Raw genomic sequence first — 21,258 nt, forward strand, 5'->3', positions numbered from 1 at the left:
ATTGTTTCTTCTCTTTGCCTGAGGTCTCCAGCTCCCTGCAAAACTGATTCAAAGTTCTAATAGGCACATGCCCCCGATGCCACTCTGACCCGGAATTCAGTACAGCTCTGTGGAAGGCTAGAGTATCCCTCAGACTGTGAAATGTTTGATTTTTTCTGTTCTGAGACCAAGATTGAGTTCAGTTGGCCCACATGCGGTAGGAGACCGAGTGCCAGGCTGTGGCATGCTTCGAATGGACACCTGCCCAGCTGTTGCCTTCTCTCTACGGTTGAAGACCCAGCAGATGCAGACATACTTCCTGGGTGCAGAAATATAAGAAAGTCTCTGCTCTGGCACTTGGGTAAAATAGGAATTGTAATTTCCACCGTCAGGGTTTGTAGCAGGATTCAGAATAATGTAACCATGGAACCTGGTACATCAGGGATATTTCATACATGACAGTTTGCTGTCTTTATTCTTATGTTCACTTCAGAATCCCCTAGGACAGTAACCCCATTTCTCATGAAAATTATATAGCATAATATCTTTCAAAGCCAGAAAGAAAAACACCTCTCCTCTTTTCTCTTGTCCAGCGCTGTGCCCTCCTGATGGCCTTCTTTAGCGTCATTTCAGTGGGAAAGGGTGCAGCTGGAGGAGAAGCTGTGCTGGCCCCTTCTGCACACCTTCTGCGTACAATGGGAGTGCCCTCATTTCAATTGTCTAGATGGGGAAACTGAGTCTCAGAGAGGTGATGTGAGCTGTTGTGATGCTCAAGAGAAGAGTTTTATAAGAGAAGAAAGACGGGTATGGATCAAAGACATCCTGCAAAGTTCCTAGTGTTATTCCAGTATAGGCATCCCTTTGGGGCTATGATGGAGTCTTGGGAAACTGGATTTTTGGCTCACCCAGCACTAAGGAATGAGTTGTTTGCTAAACAGAGTTCATCAAATAGCCACTGAATGTCCAGCATGCCAGCTGGTACCCTGCTCTGCTTAAGATGAGAAGAGGCCAAGGCTGGGGTTCTTGCTGAAACAGCAAGATTATGTCCTGAAATGAGGGTGCATCTGTCACCCAGTGATAAAAGAGACCAGGCCAAAACACGCAGGAGGGATTTCCAGAAGTTGAGATGAGCAGCTGATTCCCTCTGGCCTGAGCTGCCGGACTTAGAACTTGTCTTTTAGTTTGGAGACATTCCAGACTCCAGACATTTCACCCTCATTTCCCAGGGCAAATAATTCACTCTTGAGATTGCACAGCCCATGGCTTGGTGCTCCAGGCACTGCACTTGGTTTCACTCCAGACGCTGGACTTGGTTTCCCCCAAGAGGGACAGCCAGCATCTTATACATCGTGATCTCGGCCCCACTTCCAGCCCAAAGAGCATAAGGGAGATTCTTCAGTCCCAGGGCTAGGGGGTGCACCAACCTTCCCGTTACCTCCTGTACCAGTGCCTTGGCAGGGCTGAGGGCACTGGAGTGAATAACTAGCACTGCTGTTGAGCAAACCCCAGATATTGGGTGGGTACATCCTTCACTGATTCTCAGCTCCAGCAAAAGGAAGCATTTCTCCAACACTCTACAAGGGGACCAGTGCTTGCTTGGGATGCAGAGTCTAAGCATATTTGGTGTTTCTTCTTGATGTGTGGTGGAAAATCCCCCTCAATTCACCTGGAAACAGTGGATACCAGCCTGAGATACACCTAGAAAGCCTTTCCTTCTTATTTCTACCAATGTTTAGTCTATGGATTCAGCAGCTCCAGAAAGCATTTCCAACTTCCTTTTCTCTGACTTCCTAAAACAAGTGGTGGCAAACTTTTCTGCAAATGTCCTGATAATAAATACTTTAGGCTTTGCTATACATTTCCTGACACAATTACTCAACATGTTCTAACACAAAAACTGCCAGAGGTGAAACATGAACATGTGACCAGGCTGAGTTCCAGTGAAACTATGTAAAAACAGGCAGCAGTTGGATTTGGTTCCCACATCCCAGCTTGTTGACCTTGGTCTGGGGAAACTCACTTGGTGTCTTATGATTTCATACCTGATAACTATCTATCCCAGAAGAGGAGGCTGTCAAGAACATGGGACTAGAAATCAGGAGATGCTGTGTTACATTTGACTCTGCCACTGACTGGCTGTGTGGCTGTGAGCAAGCCAGTTCCCTTTGTGGGCCTTAATTTCATCATCTGAAAAATGAGGTGTGTGCACTGTCAGTATTTCCCAAAGCATAGGAATTTCTGGGGCAAGCTTGCTAAATGTACATACACCTGGGCCCACCTCAGATTTAAGGTACTGATCAGAACTTTTAGTTGCAGACAACAGAGTCCCCTTAGCTAAGTAGGCCTCTAGGCAGAAGAGGTTTCATTAAAGGATACTATGCTGTTCAGAAACTCTTAGAGAGCCATTGAATTTATTTGCTGCATATCAAAGGATGAGGCAGCCAGGGATAAAACACAGACCTGAAGAATGACCATCCCTGCAGAGGAAACACCCCTGCTAGCTACTTGGCATGATGACCCGAGGATCTAGATGCCAGAAAAACCACCCCAGCAGCCCCAGAAGAACCAGGCCCAGAGTGCTTGCCAGGAAATCCTAACCCCCTTTCCAGATGCTGTTTCCAAACCTGCTTCTCCATCCAGGTCCCAGAGGAGCAGGCCTGATGGGTGGAAACTTTGCTGCAAACCTACATGTAGCTGCAAGGGAGCCTGGAAGTGTCGTTATATGCTTCACAGCCTTGATAGGACAGGGGAATAAGCTAGGGAGGGATAAAAAGATGGTAAGTTGAGCCACCCTTAGCATCTGCCACACCTACAAGATTGAACATAAAGAGAGTGCATTTAGCTCAAAGGTCCATACTGCAAGGGTGAGCCAGTCTGGATTAACTCACTGGTAAAAAATCAGTCCACAGGCCTCATTCGTACACACGCAGGTTAATGCTCAGTGCTTAAGTCTCTTTGCCCAGATCCTTCCCTTGTGGGTGCTTCTCCATCCCAGCTGCCAGGTGCCTGACTTGAAGTGGCGCCATGTCCCCTGCAAGGCATTTTCTTTTTTCTCACCTTCTAGTTACAATCGTGAGGAGAAGGAGGGCCAAAGGGAGAGGGGGGTCAGTCCACTGAACAAAGTCAGCTTAAAGCTTTTTTCCTTTGCTCCCTTCTAGAAGCAGCAGTGTATTCAATGAGGTTGTGCAGATGAACTTTGAAATAGCCAGCTTCAGCAGCCTCTCGGGAACTCAGCCCATCACCTGGCAGGTTGAATACCCACGGAGAGAAACCACAGACATTGTCGTGTCTGAGATCTTCATCAGCCAGAAGGACCTGGTTGGCATCGTCCCCTTAGCCATGGTAAGAGTTGGGTGATCCTAGGTGCTCCTGTTCTCGACTGTCTGACTGCATCCTTGGGTCCTTCTGATCTGTCCTGGGATGTTCACTGCCATTTCTTTATGGGGTATACACACAAGTTTTCCATATTCCTCCAGCTTGGAAGTTTGCTATGTGTCATTAGTCTTTCTCAACTTCAGTTATTTTCATACCACCTTCATGCTAGTTGCTATTTCCCCATGCCAGTTTATTATTAATGTACTTATTCTGCTCTAAATCTGGTCCAATTCTTTTTTTTTTTTCTGTTTCTTTTTTATAAGGAAACTTTAGGCCACTGTGAATATTAGTCAGGATAAGCTATGCTAGGCTGCTAGAACAAACAACCCCAAAAGTTCAGGTAACTAACACAATGAAAATTATTCTTGCTTATATTTCATGGCTTACGTGGTTTAGGGCTCTTTTGCATGCAGAGTCTCAGGAACCTAGACTGAAGAACACAGCATCATCTTATCACTATACCATCAGGAACATGTGGCCTTCTTGGTCACCATAACAGAGGAGCAGATACTTGGATAGTCACATATGAACATCAGGTGTGAATGAACACCCGGCAGCAAACACAACATGTGGCCCCTCCTCATACCTGACATGCAGGGAGATTGAAATGCCTCGTGCAAATAATGAAGTCACTCCACACAAGAGCAATTGGCAAACTACAGCCCAGGGACCAAACCCAGCCTCTGCTTGGCTGCATGAGTAAAGTTTTATTGGAACTCAGCCACAGCTTTTCATCTATGAGTTGCCCATGGCCACCACTTTCACTCCACAGAGAGAGAGTTGAGTAGTTTGGATAGATACTGTATGGTCCACAACACCTGAAATATTTCCTACTGGCCCTTTTCAGAAAAAGCTTACCAACCTCTGCTATAGAAGAACCAAAGGGCTGTTTCTCTACCCAGCTGTACACGTGCATTATCTGGGAGGGTTTGTGTGGCCATTACTGTTTGGGCCCCACCCCTGAAAATTAAGTGACGATTGCTGGAGGTGGAAACCAAGTACTGGTCATTTTTAGCAGCTTCCCAGGTGATTCCTGTGTTGAGTAGCCTCAGTTAAGAACTGGGTGACACCATTGCTCTCTACCTGACTTAATATGCCTTTACTCTCCTTTTCCGATTATTGCTAAGAACTTGTAAGCAAGCATGAATTATATGATGGATTATGGGAAATAGATCAACCAGAACTCTGAGTTTGAAGGCTGTAAACCCAACTCAACCCAACTTGAACTTGGATCACATAACTTAACAAGTCTAGGAAAGTGTTTCTCAAACTTTAATGTGCATACAGGCCACCTGAAGGTTTTCCTTAGATGAAGCTTCTCCTTCAGGAGGTCTGAGCTGAATGTTTTATAAAAGCTCCTCTGTTTTACCAGTGCTGCTAGTGTGCAGACCACACACTGGCTACCAGGGATCCAGATGTGCAAATAATGGCATCACAGAAGGTGGCTTCTCTTTGTCTCTCATCTCTGTGCTCCTCTTGGTGTGAGTCACTATCCAGGAGGCCCTGTCCCTAGGGTGGCCCCTGGCTGTGCCAGGCTGGCATTTTGATTGCATCATCTCCAGCAGGAAGAATGAAAACCTTCTTGCCAATGGCTCAAGTAAATCTCCTGGGACTAGCTCAGGTTAGAACTGACTGGCTTGGCTTGGGTATTGTGCCCAACCTGAATCCACTCACTGAAGCTGACAGGATGTGACCCTCTGATTGGCCAGGCCTGCAGAAATGGTCCCATGGAGCAGACATGGAATCAGTCTGAGAGCTGCTGGGCATGGTGCATGATAGGAAAACCTGGCTTCCACTGAACAAGGGGATGGATGCTGGTCAGATGCAGACAGCATACTGTCTACCACAGGATTCATTAATACTCTGAGGTTGCAGAATGATTCTGCTTGACTTTCACGTTCTAGAGTAGACGTCAACAATAGCCAATGAGCCAAATTCAATCTGCTGGATGTTTTTGCATACCATGCAGCTAAGAATGTTTTCTGCATTTTCAATAGCTACGTTCTAAATGGTTGTTTAAGAGTTTCTTAGTATGCTCAGTTTTGCCTGTTAGCTGACAAACCCTAAAATACTTTCTATCTAGCCCTTTGGAGAGAAAACTTGCAAACCCTTATGGTAGAATATCAACATCATTTCTAGGGTCCAAAGCCAATTTCCTATCCTTCCTATTTCAAAAAGACAAGATGCTCAGATGCTGTGAAAAGTATAATCATGTTACTTTGGCCACACAATACAGGAGGCCACAAGAGAGCCCTCTGTGAAGCAAGATATTATTATTATTATTATTGTGGTTATTATGTTTTTGTAATACCTTTATGGTAAGATGAAATGGCTGCTTACAGTGGACCCAGAAGCCTTTTGTTTGCAAGTAACCGAAAGTGAGTTCAAAGTGGCTTCATGCAAAAGGTCATTGATTGACTCACATCTGTGCACAGGTGGTGATCACCTCTCTGAAGGCTGCTTTAGGTGCTCACTTGATGTCATCATTTTGCATCCCTTGGCATATCCAGTTTGACCTCAAACTGTGGAAAGTTAGGAACTATACTAAAACGTAGACAATAAATGAGATGGCTTGGAGAAAGATCTATCCTCGTAGTATATTCAAAAAGTATTTTCAAAGTTTTTTTCTAGAATGAGCTTTCGTAGATTTATAAGCAGCCCAAACATAAATTTTTATTGAAAGCAACTTGCAAATAAAACTGCAGTCTGACTAGGAGATGAGAAATCTTAAAAAACTGAACAGAAGCAAATCCTCTGTTAACCTGTTAGCTGCCAGTGACTCTACTGCTCAAGTCTTGGAAAAAATTAATTCCCCAAACAGCTGCTCATTCTAAAGAAAAACACACTTCAGAAAGGTAAAATAAAGAGCTACCAGATGGGAAATCTGCCTCCCTGGAGAAATTCTCACCTCAAAATCAGGCCTCCTCAGACTCTTTCTGAATCAGGGGAGAAAGCTATGCACCTTCCAATTCGTCAGCAGCCTTGTGGGCCACACGGCGACAGGTTCCAACACGCTTACTGGACAGCATGACCCTGTCCTCGCATGCAAGGGGGTTGTATCCCCTCTGTGGCCTCCAAGCATCTCCCTCCTCCACAGTCCCCACCACCCAACCCCTGCGCCTGCAGAGCACTGGGACCCAGGCGAGTCCTGGAGTTCAGTTATTCTTTGACATAAGTACGAAGTATTCACACCACAAATTGTAAACCACAAGCAGAGACCAGACTCAGACCTCCATGGGGCAGTTTCCACACACTGGTGGGGGCCCAGGGTGGTCTCATTTTGAGAATAAAGGGGCTGCAGAATCCACTTGGCCTTACACTGAGCACCTAGGATATGCAGGCACTGCAGGTCGACCCTGGGAAATCATCAGCAAACCGACAGGTCTTGCCCTTGTGGGGCCCACAGTCGGGGCCACGGGCAAACAGCAAACAGGTAGATAGTTGATAAGGTTAGACCAGGTAATGGCAATTCGCTTCCATGAAGGTGGATAATGTGGGGCCCGGGGTGGAGTCTAACTGGTTTGCAGCTTTATTAGTGCCTCATAGTTGCTCCCTGGAGTTTATTTTAAAATTTAAAAATTCAGTTTTATGCCTAGTCTAAAGAAGGCAAGCACCCCTAAATTTGGAGGTGTAAGAAGACTTCCTTTCCTCTGGGACTGACTGATTCAGTCCCAGACTGAATTTCCTGGGAGGTGGCAAGATTTAGCCAATATTTTGAAGACCTTCAAATGATTATCCTTGTGTACCTTTGCAAATGTGAGCTGAAATCATTTTCTTTGACCCCTGAAACATGGTAGGAACTTGAGGCTTTCTTCATCGAAAGCTTTCAAATTCCTAGAATGTGTCCATGTCTCTGCATAAAATCAAATTTAAAATAAACTGGCTATCTGTACAGCTATTTAAAGGAGAGATTGCTACTTGTTCTCAGGTCTGCAGAATGAAAATCTGAATCACCACGTCTCTGGGGTGTCACAGAGATTCATTAAGGTTTGAGGGACCCCAGGACCCCTGGGTAAAGTGTGGGGCCAGAGGTTGGGAAGGAGACAGCAGCATCTGCCCTCCTTCTGTGCCCAGCTCTGCCAGCTCTGGGACCCGGGGACTGACCGAGGTGGGCTGCAGCCCCCAGCCTCCCTTGCCCTCCGGCTTCTGGTGGGAGTTGGCCAGAGGGTGGTCCTGGAGGTGGTTGGACACAGAGACACAGAGTCCCGTAGTGCATCGAATGATGGCCCACAAACTGGTTGCTAAAGCCCTGTGATTTACCGCCCCCCCCCCCCAGTCTGTGATACTTTGTTACTGTGGCCCTGGAACCCTCACCATTCCTGTCCCTCCCTGTTGCTGTCCATCTGCCAGGGTGTGGGCCCTCTGCACACAGCTCCTGTCCGGTTGGGGCATTTCTGTGGCTCTCCTCAGCCCGGGCTCCAGTGACTGCAGTGCCTCCCCTTATCCCAGCTCCAGGCCTCGTAGCAGCTTGAGCTGCACAATCCTTGGCTATTTGCTTTGGTGCTGCCTGCGGCTCTGTCAGGAGCCCTGCACTGCACACCTCCAGCTCAGCCCCTTAGAGGATGCCTTCTGCTTCCAGCCCGGACCCTGAGGGGTGATGAGGGAAACCTGAGCAATACCCGAGGGATACCTGGGACATGTGAGGGATGCCTGAGGGACACCTGAAGGGTACCTGAGCGATACCTGAAGGACACCTGGGGGATACCTGAGGGATACCTGGGGGATGCCTCTACCTGCTCCCTCTAGGTTTTCCTTCCTAGAGAGCATATCATGGTTTTCCTAAAAAATGCTCATGGTCAGGAAGGGACCCTGATGTCCAGAGGGTCACCTTCCTTCCTTGCTTCGTAGACAGCCCGGAAGGGAGAGTGAAGGGTACACTCAGGTATCTGAACCCCAGGGTTGGATTTTTCCAGCGGCACGGCAGGACATGGTAGCTTCAGCCTCCTCCCCTGCTGCCCTCAGAGAGCCAGAGGCGGGGACTGACCATGTGCGCCGGCGGTGGGGCTGCAGAGATGCCCTGAGTCCGCTTGTCAAACTGCAGGTGATGGACGACTGCTCTGCGTTGGGGTCTGCAGGGAGCCATGTCGCAATATCCTCTGGGTCTGTGAAGGTATAGGAAGGCATTTTAAGGAACTGAGGGGCATCTCCTGTGATGGGGATTGGAAAATATTCCTTTTAAAGAGACAAGGAAAAAATAATGTTTCATAGTTTTCCAGAAACATCCTATTGTGATCGCCATACTCCATTTCCAACTTGAAAATTTTACTTTTGTAGCCCTCTAGGAATATTTTAAGGATGGCTTTGATGTTGTTGGACCACCAAAAAATGATTGCTGTGTTGAAAATAACAAGTGGACAGAATAACTATTCCCTAGTTATAGCTGGAGGTCTACTTTGAAATTAAATTTTAAAATATCCCTTCCTCCAACTAACTGGCTCAGTTTTCTGTCTGAAAAGCAAATTTATGACTCATCTGAAGTTGTTCTGACCTGGTGGTAATGTTTTCAGGGTTACTGATTAATTATCCAGTAAACGCTACCTTACGCACTGCCTGCCACACTAAATGCTCTGAAAATGTGAGGGGTCAGTGTTGCCATCATATGATCGTTGTCATTATCTGAACTTGGGTTTCCCCATCATGAAAGGAGGAGGTGGGACTGAGTCATAGCTCAGGTCTTTTCCAAGTTTGCACCTTCCATGGTTTTACTGACTTAGGAAGTAAAAACTGTGTTCTAATTGTAAAGATTATACAGCGTCATTGGGAATGAGAGATGGATATGGGGAACATAGTGAAGCAAATTAAAAAACCGTTTATCATCTCAACATAAAGAGCTATACTGAAAAGGACAGGTAGCAGCAGGGCCACAGATCTGCACTCTCTACCCGGCCTGTAGATCCCCTCCACGTACCAGGAGGGGAGCCCAGGAAAGGGACTCTACCACTCAGGGCAGAGTCACTGCCAGCTTTGTGCTTTTCACCACATCCTCCACAGAGTCTATCATCTCCTTCATACTTTCTCCAAGTAGAGAATAATATAAGAATTGGGAGCCAGCTCCATTGGCAGGAATGCCAGGCCTGCCTCCAACTGGCTGTGTGACCTTGGACGAGTGGCTTGACCACTCTATGCCTCCTTTTCCCCCTCTGTAAAATGGGAATAACAGTAAGGCCAGCCTTGTAGGACAGTTTTGAGGACTAAATGTACTCAGAACTCCTTGCCTGTTCTGCACTGGCCTTTAGGAAACGATAGCTGGGCCACTGGCCGTGAGCTCCATACTCAAGGTGTATAGCCCCAGGGCAGCAGTTTATAAATCCCCTTACAGTAACACAGGGCTGTTATACAGAAATGGCCACTTGTGTGCTGTGGACTCATCTCACAGAAACCATCTGCTACCCAGAGTGACCCCGACCCCACGCTCCCCTGAGTGCAGCCCCTGGCCATGATGAGCCCCCAGCCCTCCCACCGAATGTGAGAAAATTGGGCCTGGATAGAGTAGCCAGCTGGGTCAGAAGTGACTCTACATTTGTGCAAACAGAAGACCATGAAATAAAAATGGCACAACATCCCTGATGGGGTCTCTTGCCCCATAGGGGATCTCGGAGAGGTCCAGGCAGGTCTTCAAACCCAAAGGGGCACAATCACTCCTTCATGTTCACTATCACTAGTGAGACGGTGCTTCACCCATTGGGGACACAGGTCATAGCTCCAAAAGCACTCACAGTCACCACTGAATGCCCAGCATGTATTTCTGTGTCATATTGCAGTGGATGCAGGTACCTGGAAACACTACTTACACTCTTCACCATAATTTGAAATTATGGTTGTTTTTACGCCCAACACCTGATCTTATTACTGACTGCAGTAATACAAAAAATGCATGTGTAACTCTACCTGAAATTGTTTTCTTAAAAATATTTTGATAACGGTAATTCAGCACAATTGGCTTCCTTAGCAAGCCTACATATTTTATTTTATGCATGTAAAAACTTTACTCTGAGAAGGGATTCTTGAGGACACAAAAAGAGGCTCCGAGCTGCATGTGCATGGATGCAGATCCTCACCCTCCACCGCCCAGCCGGCAGGGAGAAGGGAGGTGCTTGGTGGACCTGTCCTCATTAAGCAGCACCGCGTGCCCTGTGCTGCCTGAGATGCAGCCGAGCCCCTCCGCACACAGCACCTTTGCCCTGTGGTGTCCCCCTCCCGGAAGGCTCCTCCCGGCAGGTCCATGCCTGCTCCCTTCTCCCCCACCGACTCAGCTCAGACATCAGCCAGCATCATTCCTCAACATTATATCATTTCAGTTATAGTCTGGGAAGGAAAGATTCACATTTAGAAACTTGTCAAGCGTTGTTATCCCGGGAACTTCCTGTATCAATGTTCCCTATCTGGACTGCCCAATATGTTACCAGCTGCATGCTGCCTGGTGAGCATTTAAAATTGGCTGGAGCAACAAAGGAATTGAATTTCTAACTTCACCTAGTTTTAATTAATTTTAATGTGAACAGCCACCTGTGGCTAGTGGCTACTTTATTGGATGGAGCAGTGATACAGTGATGGTACTGGAGGTGGCTGAGTGGGGAACGGAGGTCCAGATGCTGCCCCAGCCCTGCTGTGATTGAATCTCTTCATCATTCCTCACCTGGCTGGCCTTCAGCGTCATTCCGAGGGGACCCTCCAATGGGGGCGCTAGTTTTTATTATATTGTTTGTGGTCTGATATTTTAACAACAACAACAAAAAAAAACCACAAAAAGCATACAGGAGGTCTTTGAATTCCCTGTGTTTTATCAGCATAATTTTGAAGCAGGTGGCAAGAACCAAATTCCAATGGTTTTCATCCAAAAGAAGAATTAACTCGTTTGTCTTATGATCTCAGGTACAGTTGTACTGAGGTACTCAACCAACAATTCAGGTCTACCTTGCTCACCTTTCTCAGCTCTGCTTTTCTGTGTGCAGACCCCTTTCTCAGGCAGGATTTCCTAAAGGTCACCGCTGGCTTGCATCCAAGCAACTGATCACCCCTAGGAGGAAGCCTGCCTCTTTCCCAAGAGTCCTAGCAGAAGGATCAGGCCTCTCCCTTGGTCTAGTGTGTGTTGGCACCCCGTTCTTGAGGCAACCACACCAAGTCTGATTGGCTGAGCATGGCATGTGTACCCCAGAATAAGGCCAGGTCCAAAAGGAACCACAAAGAAATAGAGGAGGGATGGGAAAGGACCTGCAGGGGGGTTGGCAGAAAAATTCCAGCAGGTGCCCATTAGCCTGGGCTTACAGACCCTGGGCAGGGGTCAGCTTCCTACTTCCTGCCTTGGGATTCGCTACTCTCCGTGGAATAGAAATCCATGCAGGACTGACCGGAGCTAAGCGTCTGGTTTCCACAGCCACCGACCCTCACCCTCCTGGCCCAAATCCTGCTCTGGCCACCTTTTGCCAGATGTTATGAAGACAGAGTAGGGAATAAGGGGGAGTCAGGACAGCAGAGACCATGACTTCAAACCCTCTCCGTGCCTCAGTTTCCCCACCTGTTAGAGGAACATAATGACAGTCTACCTCCCAGGGTTGTAGTGAGGGTTAAATCAGCTAATAATATATCAGGCCCTTAGGAGAATGCCTGGTACTTATTAAATGCTACATAAATCTGGCTGTTATTACTACAAGTAGCAACAATAACTGTAGTATTAATTAATTAGCTTCTCCACATCCACAGTAACTTATTTTGTTTACTGCAAAGCAGCAAATTCCTGTTATTTGTTGATCCATAGAGATTTTATTAATGTTCTTTTTCTCTTTAAGTACATACTCCAAGTTCATTAATATTATGTGAATTTCTTCCCCAACACATCTGGTGGAATTGTGCCCTTAATTACTGGGTGAGGCGAAGAACCGGAGGTTTCTTTCTCCCTGAGACTGTGAAAATGAGCAGACGACACAGTAGGAAGAGCACACGTGCCTCTGAAAGAGCCGGAGGCAAGTGACAGGCACTTTTCTGTGCCCTCCAGGGACAGGTGCAGAATTAAAGAGCTCGTCGATCGGGACAGGCTCCTGGGCAGTGAGGAGACTGGCCCCCCAGATGCTACGATGTGATCTGCCTTTTTCACAATCTTTCTCTCAAAAATGCAGAGGCACAAAGCCAAGCCCTTTCTCTAACAGCTGATGGAATATGTGTGTTTGAAACCTTGAGTTTGCAAAACATCCCAGTTTTAATTTTTAAGACAATCACTATCAACAGCTGTAACCCACATAGGCTGAAGCTTTTTAGAGTTCCCAATGATTTTTAAGGCTGTAAAGGGATCCTAAGACCAAAAAGTTTGAGAACCACCGGCCAGAAGAATTGAATCCTAGCAAGGAACATGTTTAGGGAGAGATAAATCCTGAATTCTCCCTGATCAGCTCTTCACATCTTCACCACTGCGAAGTTAACTGTGAGTGGGGATTTCATTTATTTAACTTTCCATAAATCCTCCTTATGGTGGAATGTATTATTGCCTTCTTCATGTTACCTTCCCCATCCAAAAATGTGTGAGTACTGATGGATGTTCCCAAGGTAATGGGAAAATTGCTCAGGGCAGATGTCAAACTAACTATGACGGTAACGTCGTTGCCGAGTAACCTACCAGTTCAGTCACCGAACACATTTATTGGCTGTCTGCCATGTGCCAGGTGAATGTTCTAGACTTCGAGTTTAAGGAGTGAACAGAGTAATCGAGGTTCTTTCTTATGTGCTACATGAATCAGCATGCCCTTTGTTAATGAAATTGAAAACTAAAGAGGCTGAGCTGGATTTAGAAACTAAATCTGTTTTAGGAAAGATGGCTGCGCAAATAGATGTGTGCCTCCTCTCTGTAATTCAGGATGTCCTGAGGGAGGCTTGAACCAATGGCCCACGCGGGGCCTTCATGCAGATTAGAAAGAGGTGTGCTTCCAAAAGACACTGGATTCCCTCTAGCAGAAAATCTATAACACCTGTAATGTGAATGTGGACCCCTTATGCAGTGCAATGCCTGACCAACTGTACTTGGCACGGCCTGAAATTATCCACAAACTAAGTAAAACCCACTTTCCTTAGTTACAGGGGAAGGAATGTCACCTACCTAGTGTCCATGCCTTCATTCCTTTCCTTTCCTCTTATTTTCAGTTTCAGCACCAACCAAGGACTTTGATTTCTGCTTGGACTGTGTCAGAGTCTAAAGTGACTATCATTCGTAGCTTGAGATGTACAGTCTCTTACTTCCTTTCCTTTTGAAGGGACCTTGAAAAGGTGAGGTTCACTAGAAAACAAGTACATGGGCAGAACATAATTCCTTTAGGAGCAGTCCCTATTCCTGCTGATAAATGCTGGGCAGGTGTGGGTGTGCCTATCACCCCCAAAATAATAAGGGTCGAGTTACTCAGAGCAAGTGTTTTATATCACTCACTGTAATCAGACCTAAAATTCACTTACAAATGGGGATATAATCTCAGATACATGCTTGCATAATCTTAAGAGATTCTAAATAACTAACTTTCTAAGGCACTATACTGTTTCCTATAATGGCCGAGAAAAAAAAATTCCAAATGCTTACAGAATCCCCAGTGTGCTCAAGTACAGAAATCACCAAAGCTGAAGCCCCTGCATACTAAAAATTCTTGGAAGTAAAAATGAAAGAGAATTGTTAATGTAATTTCATTTTCGAGAACCTTAGGTGGGTACAGATTTGAATGAGAATTAATCTTGGTATTTTGCTTTGTAAATTAATATATGAACAGCTAGATGAAATGAGATTTTGTTTTTTTTTGCCTCCATCTGGATTTTGCCATGGAGTTTAAAAAGGTCAAAATCAGCACATTCATTTATTTTATTGAAAAGTGAATATTTTGTCTTCCAAACACGGATGTGGGAGAGTTACAGTTTTCCCTTTGAGGGGCCACCTGCTGCTAGGTTACATGAACCCCTGAAACAGATCCCCATTAACTAAAAATGACCTGCAGCCAAGTTATAGCCTCTCAGGGTTGCAGCAGAACATGAGGAGAGCCCTCGGCAACATGTATTCTGTTTCTGAGTCTAAGGAGACCTTCTGAGCAGCCACGGCTGACCATCTACACAGGGCACAGCCGTGCCATGCCACCTCCCTGCCCAAAGTCCTCCCAGTGGGAGCTCCCCTTTGCCCATGCATCGTGAGAAGTCCATGGCAGAGGGCAGAGGTACTAAACTCTGCATGTTGTACATCCAGGGAGCCCTGGAGGGGACATCCAGCCGCTGTCCAATCCCCCCACAGAGCCCAGCCCTGCTCACCCACCTCGTCTCATCTGTATTCCTCCACTTGCCTGGAGGACGTCAGGCTCTGTCACTTCCAGCCCTCAGATGCTCAGGATTCCTCTCCCCTGCCTGTTTTTAAAAACAGCTTTATTGAGGTATAACTGATCTACAACATTAAACAAAAAGTACATGTTTAATGTATAAAATTTCATGAGTTTAGACAAACTCATACCCCTGGGAGACCATCGCCACAATCAAGGTAACAAACATGTCCATCACTTCCCAAAGTTTCCTTGTATCCATTTATGGGATTGCTTAGGGTTTCCTTTGTGGTAAGAATACTTGAGAACTACTCTCCCGACAAAGTTTTAGCCATATAGTTGCCTCTGAGCACTATTGTACAGTAGATCTCTACATGGATTCATCATGCATGCCTGAAACTCTGTGCCTATTCATGGGCATCTCCCTGCACCTCTTCCCCTGGCCCCTGGCAAATACCATTCTGCTCTGTTTGTCTATGAGTTTATTTTAGGTTCCTCATAGATATGGGATCATGTAGTGTTTGTGCTTCTGTGTCTGGCTTACCTCACTGAGCATGACATTCTCTGGGTTCATCCATGTCGTTGCAAATGTCAGGATTTCTCCTTTTTAAGGCTGCATAGTATTCCATTGTTTGTATATACAACATTTTCACTACCCATTCATCTGTCAATGGACATTAGGTTGTTTCCATACCTTGGCTATTGTGAATAATGCTTCAGTGAGCATGGGTGTGCAAATCTCTTATCTCTTTGAAATACTGATTTCAATTCTTTTGGATACACACCCCAAATTGGGATTTCTAGCTCCTATGAGTTGGTTTTTTTTTTGAGTTCCTATCACCCTCCTTTTGTTGATTTTCCCCCAAGGATTATTAGAAAACTTTCCCACACTCTGCCATCCCTACAACAGCAGCAGTTGACATTGTGGGGTACTGCCCACATACTGTCTCCCCTCAAGTCCTTTCAAAAGCTCCCAAAAGGTGGGAATTACCACTCATACTTTATAGATGAAGAAGCTGAGGCTCATGGGGTGAAGTCATTTGCCCAAGATCACACAGCCTGTAAATTGCAGCCATGGGGTTTGAACCTCTGTCTGTTTGATGTCATTCTTCTCTGTGACCCCCTAGAAGCTGAGAGACCAGCTTAGAGGCTGGAGTTACAGTCTGGGCTTTTTATTTTTTTACCACACCTTTTCTAAATCATCCTTGCTGTCTCATTTTTAAGGAGTCCCCCATGTCTCTCTTCTACCATCCAGTCCTGCTTCTGGGAAATACAGCAAACAAAATGGGGCTCCCCAGACACAGACATCCCAGTTGCATCCCACTGTTGGCAGAGCAGAATTTCCTGGAACAGAACTTTGCTAAGTTCACTGTGAATATTTGCCTTTCCATGACCTGGTTTTTCTGCAGGCTTCTGTGTCCAGGTAGGGACTTTCTGAGTTAGCAAATAAAAACGTTATCCATAATTTTGGGAACACATTTATTTGAGAATATTTATAAAATGAGTTTCTCATAGAGAGACACCATGGAAACATGACAGTGCCTTCATTTTCGACAAAACCTCCAAAAGTTTCCAATTCTGCACAGAAGGCCTGATTTTGAGTGATTTGACCTCAGTTCCACATAAAATTTGGAGTCAAGCACAGGACTGGATACACTTTTTGGTTCTGGGAGTGGCTGAAGGCCGAACAATGAGTCGTAACCCCCTTCATTGACATCTGCTCAGTGCTTTTCATTGATAAAATACTTTCCCATATTTGGTCTTGTTTTGTTTGCCAGTGTCAGCCATGGAGAATCGTCCTTAGAGGCAAAAGTTGCCAGTATCCACCTTGAAAATGTTTTGTAACCCTGGAGAACCTCAGAGAGAGGCAAAAACGAGCAAGCATTTCCAGAAATCACAGCTGGCCTGGTTTGGTGGATCTGTGAAATCACAACTTGCTGAATCATCCTGAGACTCATTTCCATGATAATAATGACCAATAATTACTGAGGGCTGGCATGGTGCTAGGTATTTCGTATTCATAATTCATTGAATCCTCATAACAGGAGAGCCTGAGCCTGTATTTCCTTCATTCTATGGGGAGGGCACTGAGGCCTGTGGACACAGCTGACGTGCCCGTGGGCACAGAGCGTGGAAATGCCACAGGTGGGCTCTGACCCCAGATCTAACTCTATCTCTATCTTCTTTACCACCACACCTTAGATTGGCGAATATTTATACTAAAAGGGTACAGAAGAGGAGGTGGATGATGACAATAGTGGTGGTGGTGGTGGTAATGGAGGTGAGGATGATTATGGTGGTGATAGAGATGATATTGCCTTTGAGAGCAGCCAAAAGTCAGATCTGATGAATGAGGAAACTGAAGACAGAAGACGGTGCCTTTGATCAGAAAGGAAGTGTGAGTCAATGGGAGAGACTGACTTCTTTCCTTTCTTGTGTTCATAAATTCTCTCTGAAAGTAGTTTCCAAGGGTGAACAGCCACACTGTCTCAGACACAGGCACCACCCAGGACTAGGCTGCGGCCTCTCAGTGATTTTCCTGGGACTGAGAGGTTACCCGGATGTAGGACCTTCAGTTTTAAAACGGGGCAACAGGATGAGTTAGTTACTCTTCCTCCCAAATGACTTTGGGGTTACAAACAGGGTATGTGTGGTCCTCTGTATTTATTTTAAGACCATCTTGGTGCCTTATGAGCAGAGCTTGTTAACTGCAAGAATTCCTTTGTCTGAATATGCCCTGAAAATTAATTTTGTTTGTTGTCCACATAGAACAATTGGGAGATTCCTCACTTCTCTTGAAAGAATAGGAAAATTTGGAATCCATGGCCCCCATTCTTGTGAGGCAGCAAGCAATGTAGCCTTTGGACCAGCACATCCCAGGACAAGACAACTAAGGAAAAATAGTATTTCCCCTTTTGTAAAGAGGTAGAAGCCAAGGCCCAGAAAGGTTAAGTAATTTACCAAGGACACACAGCTAATAAGGGCAGACTGTGGGTTTGAATCAGGTGGTTTGTGCTGCTTAACCTCCCCTAGTTCACCAGCTGAGACAGCCAGGCAGAGACCCAGGAGGGGTTTGGCGAGCATCCTACGACAGGGAGCAGCCTGTATTCCATCTTCCTAAGGTAGCCCCCATCCTGCTTGCTGCAGTCATCCCTCACTGGCCCTCAGAGAATGCATCTTCCTTGAATTTGCCAGCAAAAGCCGCGGAGCCCAAAACTAGTTCCCTTTTCCTTAACCATTTGAAAGAGGCAAAATCCTCCTCCCCAGACTCTTATCTGTCCAGTTGTCAGGAACCCAATGTGGGACAAGGGATTTTATGACCAGATTGCTGCTTCTGCTTCTCAAGGAAATCTGCAAAGCTGGGCTGAGGCAGAGGAAACTGCAACATTTCTCCACTAATTTGCAAAAGGTTTGCATAAATCTGAGAGGTCGGCCCAGGGGCGGTAAGGGGGCCTCCTGGCTGCTGCTGTCTGGGTGTACCCTTTTGATGTGGACCTCACACTCTGGTGGACTCTCCAAACTCCTCAGCAGACACCTCACTGACAATTAAGGATGGAGGTAATGAAACCTCAGCTGAGGAACTTGGCTTACCCAGGGTGCAAAGAAGCCACCCCACCCACAGCTGCAGTGCATGTGCCCAGCTGGCAGCATCCAGAGCCTGCATGTGGTGCCCTAAAAATCTCATTATGCAGACACTGTATTTGCTGGCATAGACAAGAGGCAGGTTTTGTTAGTCCCAATTTTACAAGGACATCTGAGATAGTGAAATGTGAAATACTTCTAATTACATGTATGCTGATAATTAATTTAAATGGTTGGTAGCATTAAAATATGTTATTATATTTGCTACATCAAGATGCTGCCACCCACCCTTCTCATTTTCTTCAGATTTTTCTGTTTTCTTTCTTTCTTTCCCCACCCCTTTTTTTTTTGGTCATGAGCCAAAATGCCTCCTTGCTGTCCTATTATCTGATTCTTTTCAAATTCTGTTAACATAAAGATTAAATCTGATGGATGTTAGAGTAATAATTTGATAAATTTGAGCCAAGACTTACCATAGTAATTCATTTAAATCTGAAACATTAGTTTCAGCATCATCAGTCACTGGGAAATGAGAACACAGTGAACAACTACTTCACACTCACTAAAAGAGCTAAAACTGAAAAGATAGACAATACCAATTGTTGGCATGCATATGGGGAAGCCAGAGTCTGCGTGTATTGGTGAGGGGAGGATACACAGTTGTGGGGAAGTAGTTAGGCACTTGCCATACAATCCAGTGATTCTACTCCCAAGTAGCTAGAGAAATGAAATCACCTGTCCACACAGAGATAGGTTGGCAAATATTAGACAACATTATTCAGAATGGCCAAAACTGGAACCAACCCAAATGTCTCTCAGCTGGTGAAAGAGTAGATTCACTGAAGGGTTGCCAAAGAAAAGGGCACTCTTTGGCAGTAAAAAAGGAGAAAACTACCAGGGTACCAGGTAGCCAGGAGACAGTAGCCAGGCATAGAAAATTACATATTGTAGGAGTCCATTTATATGAATTTTCTGGAAAAGGCAAAATTGCAGAGACAGACAGCAGATTAGTGTTTACCTCAGGCCCAGTGTCAAAGCAGAGGTTAATGGCAAATGACACAAGGGAACCTTATGGTGATGGAAATGTTCTAAAACCGGTTGTGGTGGTGCTTCCACAGTGACACAAATCACTAAAATTATGGCACTGTCAAGTTAAAATGGTTAAATGCTACTGTATGTGTATTTTACCCCAGAAGGGCCCTGGGGCAGTCGATGGTATTAGGGGAGCAAACCCAGTTCTTCTCTGATCCTGGGTGCATGTGGACTTGCTTGGGTTAGAAAAACCAATAACCAATAAGATCTCCCTATTTGTGGGACGCGTATGTTGCTGATCTCAGCCGCTGGGGGGAGTATTATCCATTATTTATGGAGTGGATGCTGAGTGGTCATTCTGTAATTGTGGCCAAGTAAGATTCATGTGGGGGTTTGGATAGATTTGGGCAGGCAGTGTTGAAGGGTGCAATGAGTCCCCTGAGCCCAAAGCTGGAGTGGAATCAGCTGGGCACTGAGGTGTAGGAACTGCCTGGCCTCAGCTGAACTACATTTGGGGCAGCCCACTGACTCCCATGAGCTCTGGTCCTGCAGGGGCTCTGACCCCACTGGAGAAGGCCTGGGAAATCAGGTGTGGCAGTGACCAAGCCCATCCTTGGAGAGGCCAGGTAGGCATGGAGCTGGGAATCCTCCAAGCCGTGCAAACTCCTTCCTCTCCCCACCTTGCCTGGCCAATGAGAGCATACCACCTCAACTGGCCAGCTGGGCTCTTCTGGCCCCACGCTGGCATGAGACAAGGGCATGAAACAACCATTGGCACTCATTCATTAGCATCTCCCTGACCCCTGTTGCCCAGGTTCAGTCACAGTGCCTGCCCCTTTTCTGAGCCTGACCACCAGTTCTGATTCCTCTGACAAATTCCCTTTTAGCTTAAGTAACCAGAGTTCTCTTCTGTGCTCACAGCCCCAAACCCCTGCTTGATAAAAAGCTCTCCACGTGAAGGTCCAAGAAGGTCCACCTCCCAAATTCTCTCCCCTGATAGTGCACAGCTATTGGTTCGGGATCTCTCTGGTAACTTATGCCTGTGAGTTAGTGTCTCACTCTCCCTGCGGTTCCCTCGGAAAACCCAGGGCCCAAGGCAGGGGTCCCACATTTAGTTCAGACCATGATGCTTGAATGTGAGTGCTTATTGGAAGCCTGTCTCATGCCCAAGTAGACAGCACACCCGTCTTGTCTGGGTGATGTGGCAGCACACTTCCTGCTAGCTTCCACAGCTGACAAGCTCTGGGACCCCCGTGACTCAACACAGCCAAAGCTGACTTATCACACTCATGCAAAGCTTGGTAGCGGTCAGCCTGGACTCTCCTCCAGCTGGTAACTCAGGGATTTAACTCACACCTTCCTGCCTCCCTGCATTGCCCTACCAGGTAGAGAGAGCAGAGCTGGCTCACCAGCTCTTACCGACCTCAGTTCAGAAGGGCCCCACATCATCTGCACTCACGTTTCATTGGCTGCTAGGGGTCTGGAACACGGATTCTTCCCAGGGGCTCAGAGAGAAGGTCCAGGTATGGAGCACACCTGCCATGCCTCTTTTCACACTTCGTACTCTTTTGGTAAGAGAGAGGATCATGAGGAGAAGGGACCCCACTGGCCCCCTTCATAATGTTGCTGCAACAGTCCGAGCCCTCAGGACTGGCTTTGAATAACCCTTGATTCATAGCAGTTGCATTCATACATACTTAAGTGATGCAAAAGTATTGAAAACGGAGAGTCTGCAACTCTGGAGAAATAAAAAACATTTTTCTCAACTGCATCCCTTCTTGGCTAGGTTGCAAAACTGTGACATTTCTCAGGGCAGTTGATGGCACATATTCCATGTGCCACCCCAAAGGACAATCTTCTTTAATAACTCAGTTTCAGCTCTGGGCCTTCTGCAGACATGGGTCTTCTTAAATTGAATTGTTTTCTTGTTTTAAATGAGCATTTTGGAATAGAATCTCCATCCTGTAGTAGAACAAATTGATGGGTAAGTAGAGTTTGGCTCCGACGTCCCCGTCCGCAT

General features: G+C 46.2%; 1 protein-coding gene across 1 annotated transcript in view; it reads left to right on the top strand.

Annotated features, from left to right (window-relative positions):
* The window catches only part of TMEM132C (transmembrane protein 132C), a 286,951-nt gene that overhangs the window by 221,312 nt on the left and 44,381 nt on the right, over nt 1-21,258 (top strand). Inside the window, exon 4 of the mRNA XM_037014558.2 lies at nt 3,138-3,321. Within this exon, the coding sequence (XP_036870453.1) occupies nt 3,138-3,321 (184 nt within the window). The remainder of the gene's footprint in view (nt 1-3,137; nt 3,322-21,258) is intronic.

This window comes from Manis javanica, chromosome 15 (assembly GCF_040802235.1).
Source record: "Manis javanica isolate MJ-LG chromosome 15, MJ_LKY, whole genome shotgun sequence".
In the NCBI taxonomy this organism is placed as follows: Eukaryota; Metazoa; Chordata; class Mammalia; order Pholidota; family Manidae; genus Manis; species Manis javanica.